Source organism: Rhinatrema bivittatum, chromosome 7 (genome assembly GCF_901001135.1).
Source record: "Rhinatrema bivittatum chromosome 7, aRhiBiv1.1, whole genome shotgun sequence".
NCBI lineage: Eukaryota > Metazoa > Chordata > Amphibia > Gymnophiona > Rhinatrematidae > Rhinatrema > Rhinatrema bivittatum.
The window spans coordinates 230,022,649-230,037,888 of NC_042621.1; the positions used below are offsets into that span (position 1 = coordinate 230,022,649).

The following is a 15,240-nucleotide window of genomic DNA, read 5'->3' on the forward strand; positions in this document are numbered from 1 at the left end:
CCAAAGAATTTATTGCAGAGGTCATCCCAGCCATAAAGTCCCATAAAGAGTCTAACGTTACCTGTGCAGGCCGTGTTGGTATAGCTATTAGCTGCTGCCTGGGGGCATTGTCGGCATTCATGCTTTCTTCCAGCCTTCCGCTGGACTCAGGTATCACCGCATTTCTCTGTTCTTCCACCGAGCTCGAGGTGGAGGGACCCGGATCAACACCGTCTGACAAACGCGAGGGGCTCTCTGAAGGAGTGCCGGTTTGAATTGCCACCGACTCCTCCCTTTCTAGCTCCTCGCCGGCTCTCCGCAAAGGCGGTCTCCTCTCTTCCGGGCTAAGAGACACCTCCCCTGCCGGCACAGACGGCTCTCCCATGCCGTCGTGCACATCAGTTTCCTTGGTTCTCCTCTGTTGGAGTGCGGGGCACATTAAGCCGGTTATCTCCGGTTGGAAACTTGAAGGAGTCTGCACGGACGGGTAGGTCCATACTTTCCCTTTTCTTTTAGCAGGCATTTCTTCAAGGGGAATAAATTCAACAAAAGTCCAGAGAGCTCCGACTTAGGGCTCAGTGCATGCCGCCATCTTGACTCCTCCCCCCAACAAGAGGTTTTATTATACAGCAGAAAGCAACCCGAGGAGCAGGTTTGTAAACACAGTCCAGAGTAGAAAGACCTTTAGATGGATTCTACGGTAGTGGTCCGCAAAGCGGGATAACCTGGGGAATACTTCCTCCTGGTAGTTCTTGTGCAAGGTATCTCCGGTAGTGGCCCGCAGTGCAGGGTAGACCAGAGGCTAGTATAGGAAGTATGTACAAGGCAGTGTGGATCCGGTAGTGGTGCACAGAGCGGGGTAACCCAAGGATCCACACAGTGTGAAGAGAGGAGGAGAGTAGAGCAGATCTTGTACTCACTCCAAAGTGTAGCAGAAGAGCTACTGTTGTAGTTGCAGTGGAGACCCGAGGCACGAGAGCACTGGAGGGTCTGTCCGTGGTAGCAGCGAGAGGTGCTCACTTAGGCTGGAGAATGTGAGACTCGCAGAGAAGGCTCTCCGAGGAGCAGATAGCCCTGAGTGCAGCAAGGCCCCCGAGGAGCGGGTACCTGAGTCACTCAGTCTGGAACACAGGAACAGCGAGGCGAAGTGTCTTTGAGTAGCGGAATTTAAGCAAGACAGAAATCCTTGCTAACTTGTAGGTAGGAAGGTCTGGTAGGTTTAAAAACATATAGGCAGGTGATGTCATGCGGAGGGGACACCCCCGAGGTTCCCACCATGATGTGGATAAGACAGGGACAGGCGTGCGCGTGCCCTAAGTCACACCAGATTCAAAATGGCGACCGGGATCTTCCATGCCGTCCCGGGAAAGCCAGGGAGGTCGGATTGCTGAGGCAGTGGTGGCCATCTTTGCCAGAATTGGAGCTGCAGGGCAAAAAGTGGTGAGCAGCAAAGGTCGCAGCTGTCTGCGACCAATGGGCACAACAGTACCCCCCTTCTTAAGGCCCCTCCCAGGGGGTTTTGGCTTCCTAGGGTGAGTTAGATGAAATTGGTGTATCATATCTTTGTCAAGGATGTTGACAGCAGGTTCCCAGCTGTTTTCTTCTGGTCTGTATCCTTCCCAGGAAATTAGATATTCCCAATGCTTTCCTCTTTTTCGTACATCCAGGATGTCATCCACTTTGTATGCGATGTCTTCTTCAGCATCAAGAGGCTGTGGATCTGGGGTCTTCCGAGAGAACTCCGAGAGGATGAGTGGCTTCAAAAGTGAAACGTGGAAAGCGTTGTGTATTTTCATGGATGAAGGCTGTAGGTCAAGGGACCTAGGCGAAGGACAGAGAAAGGTCCAATGTAGCGTGGAGCGAATCTGACAGAAGGCAGCTTGAGACGGATGTACTTGTTACTGAGCCACACCTTGTCTCCTGGCTGAAACTGGGGGTGCTGCTCTGTTATGAGTGTCGTAACACTTCTTGGCCTGTTGTCCTGCTTTGTGCAAAAGGTCCTTGGTTTGAGTCCGGAGTTGGTGGATCTCTTCAGCTGTAGCCTGAGCTGCTGGTGATGTACCTGACAAAGTTATTGGAAGTGGTGGTAAAGGTTGATGGCCATATACGATCTGAAATGGAGTAGATCCAGTGGCAGAAGCAGGATGAGAGTTCAGGGCAAACTCAGTCCAGGATAATAATTCTGCCCAATCACTCTGCCTAGAGTTGACATAGGCACGAATGAACTGTTTGTCGAATCGTTGTAGGGGGCTAGTTTACGCACCTGTCCAGGATGACCAGCTAACCGGGAGTCATGAGCCCAGTTCAAAAGCTTCTTCCGTAGCATCTGAGGGACCACTGTTTTAACTGCTGGAACAGAATGGGTAGCAGCCAGAACTATCTTCTCTGGATTGATGATGTGATGAAGTGCATCAGGAACATCCTCAGGTGTAAAAAAAGCGTGAGAGGGCTTCTGCCCAGGCAAATCTCGCAGGATGTCATTCATCATATTTTGAAATATGGCCGAGGTGTTGCATAAGCCAAATGGAACAATAAATACTCGAAGTGGCCATCGCGAGTATTAAAGGCTGTTTTCCACTCGTCCCCTTGACGAATGCGAACAAGATTGTAAGCACCCTTTAGATCCAACTTTGTGAAGATCTTTGCGCCTTGGAGCCGATCAAACAACTCCGAAATTAGTGGTAAAGGATACCGATCCTTAATAGTAATTTCGTTCAGATCTCTGTAGTAAATGCAAGGGCGAAGGGATCCATCCTTCTTGCGACAAAAAAGAATCTGGCTCCCGCTGGTGACTTAGAGGGTCTAATGAATTTTTTCTGTAGATTTTCTTGAATGTAGGCTGACATGGCCTCAGTCTCTGATAATGAAAGTAGATAAACTCTTCCTCTAGGTGGCTCTGTGTTGGGTTTTAGATTGATTGCATAGTCAAATGATCTGTGTGATGGAAGCACATCAGCTGCTTGTTTAGAAAATACATCTTGAAATGATGTGTACTGTGTTGGTAGACTGGAGGGGCAGTAGTGGTGACCATACATAGCAATGGGCTTACTTTTTTAAGCATCTGTCATGGCCCCCATTGTGATAACTTCATCGAAGACCAGTTGAATTGGGGAGAGTGGTCTTGTAACCATGGTATGCTAAGCACAATGGGATGAATAGCTTTTTTGAGGATCAGGAAAGTGATGGTCTCAGTATGCAGGGATCCAGTGCGTAGGCAAATGGGTTGTATGGTGAGCGAAACTTCTCCTGTTAGTGGCTCGCTGTGTATGGAAGAGAGAAGCAGCGGTGTGGGTACTGGTTAGGTAGGAATTCGTAAGTGCTCTAACAATCTTTTAAGAATAAAATTCCCACCTGCACCAGAATTGACTAGTGCTTGTGTGGCAAATTCGAGAGGCCCAGAGATGATGGAGGCCGGGAGAGTCAGTGGAGGAGATGGTGCAGATAGGACAGGTTTGGAGTGCATGGCTGGTTTTCCCGCAATACATGCAGAGGCCCATCTTTTTGCGATAGCGCATCCCCTCAGAAATCATCATGTTGGGGAAAGAAGTCCCCCTCCCACCCCAGAAATGATCAGTGAGGGTGGAAGGAAGGAAGTCCATCCTCTCCCCAAGAAATCATTGGAAGATATGGGAACCTCTGCTCAGACCTACCCCTCTTCCCTTGGCCTGTCACATTTCCCCTCACCTCCAGATCTGCTGCCGCTGTCCTTCAGCCAGGCTTGAGCAAAAGTCAGTTTGAGGCCCATGAGCTGGCATGCATTTTCACAAGCATTCTGGTGGCCCCATCCCTCACGTAGTTTCCCCAGTACTATGAAGTCAAATGCAAGAGGAAGGAGCCGGGCTGCTACGAGGCCTGTGAGTATGTGAGCCAGCGCAGGGGCCTCACTATGACTTTTGTTCAAGTTATTGCTGTGTAGCTGGCTGAAGACAAACAGCAATGGCAGGCCTGGATGCTGGCATGGCAGCAGCAATGCTCCATCACCTATCAAAAGTTGGTGTTGGAGATACAAAAATTGTGGCATAAATATTATAAAGAAGCTTTGACGGAGTTTAATAAAGGATTTACACATTGAGAAACAGTCCTTTTCTGTTTATTATATTTTTTCTTTTTAAGAATTTTATGGATTTTTAAGGACATTAGCTCGAGGTCAGTGATGTACTGGAGGGAACTCCTGGGAGATCCTCATTACATTATTTTATGAAAACGAAAAGTAAACACTAAGTACAGCACTGCCAGCAAGGGTCCCTTGATGAGAAATTGGCAGCATGTCCAATGTCTGGGGCTTTTTAAACAAAGTTCTTCAACTGGAAATTTTCTGTTTTTATATAGTAGCTGTATATCTCATGCTAACCTGTTATTTGTAGGTTTAGACTTTGTAGAACTATTTCAACAGCAATGATTGATATATTTAAAAAAACCTAAATAATCTACTTGCATTTGCAAGCCACCAACTTATGCATTATTGTCCTGTTCTTATTATAATTGCACAAGACATATTAGTAGTTAATAGGAATGCACTGGGAAAAAATATTTTGTTTTTTAATTTTGTTATTGGGGTGTTTTTTTTTCCATGAATTTCATTTCATTTAATGTTAGTTTTGTTTTATTTAGTATAAAAAAAACAAAATAAACATAAAAAATCCCTCCCAAAAACACATTAAAAAAAGAAACAGGGCTTTCCGAGCCTCCCATCCCCACCACCCATCCCTCCCACCAAGAAAAATGCCAAGGCCAAGCTCCTCCTCAACTTTCACTTACCTGGTCTGGGGAAGATCAGCTGATGAGGCCTAGGCCCAGGCTGAAGCCAGGTAGGTTGCCATGACCTTGGCCTAGGTCCTACACAACAGCCAGGCTTAGAGGCCTGGTCCCGATGCCTTGGGCTAGGCTGGATGCTGGAGCCTTGGCTTAGGCCGAGGCCTGATGCCAGATCCCAGCCCAGAGACCAGATCCCAGAAGTTTTTGCCTTGGTCCAAGCCTGACAATGGGGCCTCGGCCGAAACCTGACCAAACGCCCAGGCTCCAAAAATGTTGCCGGAGTATTGTGTCCGACATCTCTGCTCCGGCCACCTTACCTCGTTGGCGACTCCCTTCGGGGTTGATGGAAGGCTAGCTGCTGCGGCGTCTCCAGGCCATCCTCCTCCAGCGCTCCTGGACCGGCTCGACGCTGCAAGCTGCTATGTTCACCAGATGCCTAAGGGCACGCGCGCGCGGCCCAACTGATGTACCAGTGTTGACTCGAACCTCAGGGGCGTCCCCCTGAGATGACGTCACCAGCTCCAGATATTTGAGGTCTCAGTTTTTGCTAACAAGACGGGTTAGCAAGGGATTGGTTTACCTAGCTTCCTCCTGGTTGCTGCGGATGGGATTCGCTCTCCGTAACCCTAGCTATTCTGCCTCCTCGGACTTCACTAGAGGTACCTGCTCCTCGGAGGCCTTGCTCTCTCTTTTTCTTTTCAGGTCGCAGTCCGGAACTGGTACTCACTCCTCGAGGGGCCCACGTCCCGGACTTGCTCCTGGATACCACTTCTACTAAGAAGTCATCGCTGTTTATAACATCAGTGAGTTTCCATCTATCTCTCAGAGCTTTCCCTGGGATCAGGTATTCGCTCCTTGAGGGCCTAATGCATACCATCTCCTGGGCTGCCTCAAGAAACTATTGTGTGAGTGTTACCATCAAGGACTTGTTTCAGACCTCTGCATATACTGCCCACTCACTTTCTTAGTTTCTCTACAGTTCAGCCACCTGGGGATCGCTGTTCCAGTACCCGAGGGACTGTAGCCCAGCCGGGCGCTTCCAGCTCACTACTGCCACCTTTGGTGGTTTACTATATTGTCTAATAAAAGAACTAGTGTGTGTCTGTCTCCTACACTAAGCCTGACCAGTGGTCCCTCTCGGGATTTCCCCCGAAGGCGTGATCATCTGCCACTGGTCCAAGGATCCATCCACAACTATTCTAAATAACTACAGATTGTTAAATACCAGCTTTTAACAACAGAGCATTCTAACACAGAGGCAGGTTCCCAAGACCCAGGATTTGGGACCCAGCCTTTGGACCAGGCACTGGTGTCAGGCCTGGGTCAGTGCCTTGGCCTAGGCCGTGGCCTAAGCATTGGGACCCAGCCTCCGGTGGCAAAGATTTTGGGGACTGGGCCTTTTGCTCAGATCTCAGCAAAGGCCTTGTTGTGGGTCTGGACCTAGTCCAAGACCCCAGCATTGCACTTGGGCATGGGCCATGGCCCTACATCGAGCTGTGGCCTATGCCTAGGCGAGGCTCCAACCTTGGGTCTAGGCCTAAGCAAAGGCACTGGCATCATGCTTGGGCATAGGCTGCGGCCCCTGCTTTGGGCCTTGGCCTATTCCCTAGGCGAGGTTCTGGTCTCAGGTCTGGATCTAGGCTCAACAAGTGAATTTTTTTGGGGGGTGGGGGGTTCAAATGAAACAAGAAAACCAATTACATTTCTTTGGATTTTCAATCATTTCATTTTGAGAACAAAATTAAATAGGAAACTTTGTTGACATTTCTTATTTTGTTTCTAACCAATGCACATCCCTAATAGTTAACATAAGAGTCAACTTTTGAAAATGAATGGGGATGCAGAATTCAACACAAATTACAATGTTCCAAACAAAAATGAACATTCAAAGTAGGGTGACTGCAAGCCTTTATTTAAATGTCCACAGAGAAGCAGATCATGTTGAAATGGGGAAGACTTATGTAGCCAAAACAAGAGCTAGGGAAGTAATTTTTCTTCACTACTCCAGTTAATCCCAACTATTATTTCCCTCTTCTCCCCAGGCATTCTCCTCCTCTTCTCCTCTCCTTGCAAGCAATCTCTGCTCCCTTCTGGCACACTCACTCCTCCAGACATTCCCCCAAAACTTCATGTGTAGTCTAGTCTCCCTCTGCCTGCCCCCAACACCCCATATTATGTAGGTCTCCTGCGCTGTGCTCCCAATTCAAAGTACTTTCAATCTTTCCCCCCTCCCCCCCCCCCCCCCCCCCCCCCGGCTCCCTTAGCAGTATCGCCAGTTATTCTTAATAGCACATCACTTTCTTCTGCTGTACAGAGCCAGCCTAACACTTTGAGCTGCGAGATCACATAGTGTGAGACTGGCCCAACATGATAGAGGAAGCTGACATGCTATTAGGTGCCATCCTTCCTGCCAGCTGGGCATGGCAGGGGGACATAGAGTCATACATGGCCTACCAGCCTTTGGGGAGGCTTTGCCTTTCAAGCCTCTTATACTGGCTGCCTATGATGACCACTGCTACCTTCCTTCTGACTGACCAGCTCATTAGATGATGCAGGTAATTCCCAAAGTGCCCCTCATCTCATGGTGCCCAGCGTAACTGCCCAACTGGCCCTACCCAAAAGCTGGCCCTGCCCATAATGGTGCGCTAATCATTCTTGTTCATTTATGTTAATTTGAAACACCTTTATCAAATATTGTAAAATTGCAAGAAATTGTTGTAAGCCAGCATCTCTATTCGTAAACAAAATCTGAGAAGAGAATGTGTATGAATGAAACTGTTCAAAAATTAAACGGCACTTTTATTCTTTTATCTATGTTTCTTTTTAGGTACAGGAAGATGGCTCTATGACAAATGCATCAGCTGTTGTTAAGATCTCTCAGTATGCATGCCAGAGAAGGACAACTTTACAAAACTACAATGGAATATTCACGGTAAAACACTTTGAATATAGGATGTTTAGAAGGCAATATTCAAAGCCCTTTTCAAAGGTAAAAACAACATATTTTACCCTCAGAAGTGGGGGGGGCTTTGAATTTTGGATAAAATTATGCCTGTTCAATAATGTGTACATTTTTACCCACTGATTATGGAGGTGTTCCCGAGGGCAGAGAGAGGAGCTACACATGTAGGTTTGATTATTCACACCTACCAACCTAGTTTCCAATGAAAAATTTACATGTAGAGAAAGCAGATGCAAACTCTGTGGTTACATTTTCTGAGGGCAATAATCAATGCAAAAGCCTGTGGGATTTTTGCTTTGATTATTAGTGCCAGCCTCACAGATAAAAATACCCATGGAGTTTTGATTATTGCCCACTTAGAAAGAAAGATTAACAGTTCTATGTGAACCTGAATTAATTCTCAGAATATTCAGCAACAATCTATTGGACTAACATCAGATTCATTCTTAAGCAATGGTAGCAGTGACTAAAATAATCCAAAGTGTAATTAATTACTTCTTTGTCATGTTTAATGTAATATGTTTAAAACTATTAGAAAAACAAGCAAACCCAGATATTTGAGATAGCTGTCTTGGAACAGCCCCCTATAACTCCCTAGAAATTAGCTGGTTCAATGCCAGTAGGTTGTTAGTGGACAGTAACTGACCAGCAAGGTCATGGGGACCTAGTTGGTCAGATGTTTGTGCAATGGCCTCACTTTTCAGACATGAGCTGCTCTGGGTTTGGAGGTTGTTTGTATTATTACAAAGTCCGGTGATAAGACACGGAGGCATGGAGAGAGGGAGATGGTTGTTGGATTAAGTATGGGAACTTGTATATTGATATATCCTGGATAGTGGAGAACCAATGAGAAAGTCAACAGAAACTGACTTGGAGAAGGAGTGACATCATACAAGCTGACAGGTATCTACAACTGACAGATGAGATATATCTTAGCAGTGGAGATAAATTTATAGATTAGATGGGCCAAATGATTCTTATCTGCCAGCAACTATTATGTTACTATAAATGAAAAATCAATGAACAACTTATTAGGGATGTGAATCGTTTTTCAACGATTAAAATTATCGTCCGATAATGTTTATATCGTCTTAAATCGTTATAGAACACGATACAATAGAAATTCTAACGATTTATCGTTAAAAATCGTTAAATCGTGTTAGTGCGCACTAACTCGAGTTAGTGCGCACTAACTCCCCGTTAGTGCGCACTAACTCGATTTAGTGCGCACTAACTGAAAATGATACAAATAAACACTTTCCAGGTCACTGAAGGTCAGTTAGGAATGAATATGTGTTCCTATTGGCTGGCTGCCCTCTTATCTATTGATATTACCAAGGTTACCACTGAGGTGATGGTTGGGGGGATGGGAAATGGAACTGGAAACTAACGAACACCAACAGAAAATGAAACAAAGTGTTCACACTTCCCAGGTCAGTAAAGGTCACTTAGGAATGAATATGTATGTATGTATTCCTATTGGCTGGCTGTGCTCTTATCTACTGATGTTACCAATATGGTTGGGGGGATGTGAAATGGAAACAGTTGGAAGCTTGACAAAAAAAGTAATGTAATGATCAGCACTCACCTGACGAGAACTTGTTTGTTTATTATTTTTGTTAGCAGGCACCTGAAATGCTAGTGCATGTTGAATTTGCCAATCACTGTGCATTTTAGAAAGGTGGTCCTGGCTGGAACTGTACACAGTTCAAATATATGTAATTGATTGTTGGTAAGTGTATTTTTTAAGTAGCCACACTGGCACCAGTATGTTTACTTTTCCTCCTACTTAACTCACTAGCTCAGCTTTGTAAGAAGGGCTTCTCTGCTTGTGTGTTGTTTTTGTTTGGTGTGAGGAGAGCAGAAACATCAGATCTTTATTCAATCTACTACAGTCATCTCTTACAGTGCCCTATCCCTATTAATACCAGGAGTGTTGTGATCTTCCTGCACACAGTGCCCTAACCCTGATACCAGTCTGAGACAGCTCCCTCCCTGCATTACTAGTGAGAGGCTGGCTTCACAGACAGGGGGGAGCTGCCTGACCCTCACTCCTGACTTCCCCCATGTCCCAGCTAGTGAATGGTGTGTGGGTGAGGGGGGGGGGGAGGATGGTGAAGTCTGAGACAGCTCCCTCCCTGCATTACTAGTGAGAGGCTGGCTTCACAGACAGGGGGGAGCTGCCTGACCCTCACTCCTGACTTCCCCCATGTCCCAGCTAGTGAATGGTGTGTGGGTGAGGGGGGGGGGGGGGGAGGATGGTGAAGTCTGAGACAGCTCCCTCCCTGCATTACTAGTGAGAGGCTGGCTTCACAGACAGGGGGGAGCTGCCTGACCCTCACTCCTGACTTCCCCCATGTCCCAGCTAGTGAATGGTGTGTGGGTGAGGGGGGGGGGGGGGAGGATGGTGAAGTCTGAGACAGCTCCCTCCCTGCATTACTAGTGAGAGGCTGGCTTCACAGACAGGGGGGAGCTGCCTGACCCTCACTCCTGACTTCTCCCATGTCCCAGCTAGTGAATGGTGTGTGGGTGAGGGGGGGGGGGGGGGGGAGGAGGGTGAAGTCTGAGACAGCGCCCTCCCTGCATTACTAGTGAGAGGCTGGCTTCGCAGACAGGGGGGAGCTGCCTGACCCTCACTCCTGACTTCCCCCATGTCCCAGCTAGTGAATGGTGTGTGGGTGAGGGGGGGGGGGGGGAGGATGGTGAAGTCTGAGACAGCTCCCTCCCTGCATTACTAGTGAGAGGCTGGCTTCACAGACAGGGGGGAGCTGCCTGACCCTCACTCCTGACTTCCCCCATGTCCCAGCTAGTGAATGGTGTGTGGGTGAGGGGGGGGGGGGAGGATGGTGAAGTCTGAGACAGCTCCCTCCCTGCATTACTAGTGAGAGACTGGCTTCACAGACAGGGGGGAGCTGCCTGTCCCTCACTCCTGACTTCCCCCATGTCCCAGCTAGTGAATGGTGTGTGGGTGAGGGGGGGGGGTGGATGGTGAAGTCTGAGACAGCTCCCTCCCTGCATTACTAGTGAGAGGCTGGCTTCACAGACAGGGGGGAGCTGCCTGACCCTCACTCCTGACTTCCCCCATGTCCCAGCTAGTGAGTGGTGTGTGGGTGAGGGGGGGGGGAGGATGGTGAAGTCTGAGACAGCTCCCTCCCTGCATTACTAGTGAGAGGCTGGCTTCGCAGACAGGGGGGAGCTGCCTGACCCTCACTCCTGACTTCCCCCATGTCCCAGCTAGTGAATGGTGTGTGGGTGAGGGGGGGGGGGAGGATGGTGAAGTCTGAGACAGCTCCCTCCCTGCATTACTAGTGAGAGGCTGGCTTCACAGACAGGGGGGAGCTGCCTGTCCCTCACTCCTGACTTCCCCCATGTCCCAGCTAGTGAATGGTGTGTGGGTGAGGGGGGGGGGGTGGATGGTGAAGTCTGAGACAGCTCCCTCCCTGCATTACTAGTGAGAGGCTGGCTTCACAGACAGGGGGGAGCTGCCTGACCCTCACTCCTGACTTCCCCCATGTCCCAGCTAGTGAATGGTGTGTGGGTAAGGGGGGGGGGGGGGGGGGGGAGGATGGTGAAGTCTGAGACAGCTCCCTCCCTGCATTACTGGTGAGAGGCTGGCTTCACAGACAGGGGGGAGCTGCCTGACCCTCACTCCTCCGGGGTATTGTGATCTTCCTGCACACAGTGCCCTATCCCTGATACCAGGGGTGTTGTGATCTTCCTGCATGCAGTGCCCTATCCCTATTAATACCAGGAGTGTTGTGATCTTCCTGCATGCAGTGCCCTATCCCTATTAATACCAGGAGTGTTGTGATCTTCCTGCATGCAGTGCCCTATCCCTGATATCGGGATGTGTGCAAGAAGATCACAACACCCCCGGTATCAGGAATAGGGCACTGTGTGCAGGAAGATCACAACACCCCCAGTATCAGGAATAGGGCATTGTGTGCAGGAAGATCACAACACCCCTGGTATTAGGGATAGGGCACTGTGTGCAGGAAGATCACAACACTCCTGGTATTAATAGGGATAGGGCACTGTGTGCAGGAAGATCACAATACCCCTGGTATCAGGGTTAGGGCACAAGTTCTAGTCACATTGACTGATCACATTACTTGTTTTGTCAAGCTACCAACTGTTTCCATTTCCCATCCCCCATATACTGTCAGTAGGAAACTTGGTAACATGAATAAATAAGAGGGCAACCAATAGGAATACATATTCATTCCTAAACTGACCTTAACTGACCTGAAAAGTGTCAAATTGTATCATTTTCAGTTAGTGCGCACTAACTCCCAGTTAGTGCGCACTAACTCCCAGTTAGTGCGCACTAACTCCCGTTAGTGCGCACTAACTCGAGTTAGTGCGCACTAATCGGAAAAAACGATTTTTAACGATTTTTTAACTAAAAAATCGTGCCTAAGACGATTTTCTTGCCCTGCCACACGATTTCTATCGTTAAGACGATATGGAAAACGATTCACATCCCTACAACTTATCACATTTAAATCTTCATGATAAAGCAGAACATCATAAAGCTTTAAGAATTAATATCTCTTAAATATTTAAAACTATTAAGAAGCCCCAGGCTTCCCCCTGCCAGTACTTTCCCAATATCCTTCTATCCCTGCACTCACTTGCCCTATCCTTAACATGCAAGAGTTCTACCAGAGCATCTTGAAGGATAGGGGCTGCATTTTTTATTTTTCAAGATCAGATGAACAATACAAAGTTACTTTTCACCAAGCAAGAAAACCAACCTATTTTTAACAGAAATGACGGACTCAGATTATTACACAAGGACTGAAGGGGAAGATCACAGGAGGAAAGGAGAGGGGCTTGGAAGCTCAGTGTCATGCTACCAGCAGCTGTTATGCACCATAGCCAATTGCTTTGAAATATATCATGGATTTCTGCTTTTCTCAATGCTTTGTGAGCATTATGGATTTCTTTTTAGAATCACAAATTATTGTCTGAGTACAGATGTCCAGGGGGACCAGGCCTGTTTTTGGTGTTTGATGTTTAGAGATGCCTATCTGCCCTAGATGATTTAGAGAAGAAAGAAGGGGAGTTGGTGTCCACAGAGGGGAGGAATTGTCTCTTCTCCACTCTTCAGAAGGAGGAATTAGCCTCCCTCATTTCCCAGGTGTCAAAGTCTAAAGGATTTTGGAGCATCAGCCAAAGGAGAGGACTTGAAACCCCTAGATCCTTCCCTTTTAATAGAGCCATCAAAGAAATGATGATGACCAAGTGGGAGCACCTTGAGGTGGGACTCAATTTAAGAAGGCAATGAATCTGTACCCTCTCCTGGGAGAAGATATGAAGAAGTTGTGTGTGTGTGTTGGGGGGGGGGGGGTTGTTTGTATCCCCAAAATGGATGCCCTGGTATCGATGGTGATGCACAAAACCACAATTCTAGTAAAGTGTGGTAGGGTTTTATAAGATTCCTGCAGCTGAAATTTTGAGGCTTTTTTCAAACACATCTTTTGAGGTTGTGGCATCTTCTCATGAGTCCAATAATTAACACAATCTTCATAGGATATTTTAGGGGATAATTTTTCAAAGCATTTATGCACCTAAAACTCGGTGTTGTGTGCATAAATGGCTTGCTATTGTAATGCCCCCTTGACCGCTTATCTCGTGGGGCATTCCTGGCTCTGGGACCCACCTGGAGGAAACCCACCGAGGGCAGACTCTATCGGTCCTCACGTTCTTGGCACCTGGTGCCTCCACCTGGGGAAGAAGGTGTTAGTGGGTGGGATTTCCCTCCCTTCACCCCAGGAAAACAAATGGGATTATGAAAAGTCTGGCAGTATGTACAAGTATAGACAGGTTTATTAGACTATATAATTATATACATTTCTACATGACTATGTACATTGCTAATAGGATATCAAACAGCACCCTTATCTACTCATGGTTAATAGTCTCAGGCCTATATACATTTCTAAAAGTTAGCAAGAACATTTAATATTTGGCAATTTGGGGTTGTTGGCCCCCACAGTATACCACCATATAGAATAGAAATGACCTCTTCAGTTCACACTTAATCAAGTGTTAATATTATTCTCCTCCTTTTTTCCACAAGTCTCACCCATGTGAAAAGAAGCAACTGGGCTGGTGGGTAGTATTGGTCTGGGGGATCCATTGTATCTAAACCACTGCCATCTCCTCAGCAGCTTCTGCTCTGCTGAAACTTCCGTGCCAGTGCTGGGGTCCATCCTTAGCAGTTGCTATTTCAAACTTCAAACCCTCAAAAAACTCAAACCCCTTCTCTACTTCTCTGACTTCCGTACGGTACTCCAATCCTTAATTTTCTCTAAAATTGACTACTGTAACTCTCTCCTTCTTGGACTCCCTGCCACCCACATCAAACCTCTTCAACTCCTTCAAAACGCTACCGCTCGTATCCTCACTAATGTAAAAAAAAAAGACCACATTACCCCCACCCTCATTGATCTCCACTGGCTTCCCATTCACTCACGAATTATTTACAAGACGCTTACCCTCATCCACAAAAGTATCACCAACGAACATTACAACTGGCTAAACCCACCTTTCCTTCCTCGTACCTCCACTAGACCTACCCGTTTATCACTCCAAGGAACCCTTATTCCTCCTTCCATAAAATCCACAAGACTCATTTCCACCACCAATAGAGCCCTTTCCCTCGCAGGCCCCTCCCTTTGGAATTCAATGCCTCTTCACCTACGCACAGAAACCTCCACTCCCACTTTCAAAAAGAATCTGAAAACCTGGCTCTTCCTCCAAGCATACCCCCAATCCTTTTCACCACCTACTAACACTCTCACCCAACCTTCATCTCTCACCAATACCCCCCTAAAATCCTTTAATCCCCTCCAGGAACCACACCCAACACTTAACCCCCTCTCCCTCTAAGAACTTCAAACACCTCATTCAACCCGTACTTTAAAATAATGTGTCTGTTTTTATCTGCACTTATACAATTCCATATATAACCAGTGTACATACCATCTGCTCCTCAAATCCATGTATATATCTTATCCTTATGTATCTGTTCTCACCCTCCCCCTCCCCCCCTTTGGTCTCTATCCCTCCCTCCCCAAGTTATTTAGTTATCTGCTTTGTTACTGTGTTACATATTGTTCTTTGTAAAGGCCTCGCCTATATATTCCTTGTTTATAAGTTACTTGTAAACCGGCACGATGTGCAAACGGTTGCCGGTATATAAAATAAAATAAATAAATAAATAAATAAATGTGCTCCTGGGGACCTGACTCTACCTCCTGGTCTGTCGCTGGGGTCCACAGCATCCTGGGGGACCCAAATCCACATCCTGGAATGCTGATGGAGTCCACACCCTCCTATGGAACTCAACTGCACCTTCGGACCAGCCGCTGGGGTCCCCTTCTTCCTGTGGGACTGCTTGATCTGCCGCTGGGGTCCATACCCTTCTGTCAGACTGATCGATCTGCTGCTGGTATCCACACCCTCATGGAGGACTTCTTGATCTTCTGCTGGGGTCTTTAACCTCCTGGGGGATTGATCTGCCACTGAGGCCACAT

General features: G+C 47.3%; 1 protein-coding gene across 3 annotated transcripts in view; it reads left to right on the forward strand.

Annotated features, from left to right (window-relative positions):
* The window catches only part of DNTT (DNA nucleotidylexotransferase), a 451,081-nt gene that overhangs the window by 19,952 nt on the left and 415,889 nt on the right, over positions 1 to 15,240 (forward strand). Inside the window, exons 3-4 of one of the 3 annotated variants that reach the window (XM_029610767.1) lie at positions 6,150 to 6,193; positions 7,582 to 7,666. In XM_029610767.1, coding sequence (XP_029466627.1) covers positions 6,150 to 6,193; positions 7,582 to 7,666 — 129 coding nt within the window. Of the gene's footprint in view, positions 1 to 6,149; positions 6,194 to 7,561; positions 7,667 to 15,240 lie in introns of all 3 variants that reach the window. The other 2 variants (XM_029610768.1, XM_029610769.1) reach the window with 2 other exon arrangements.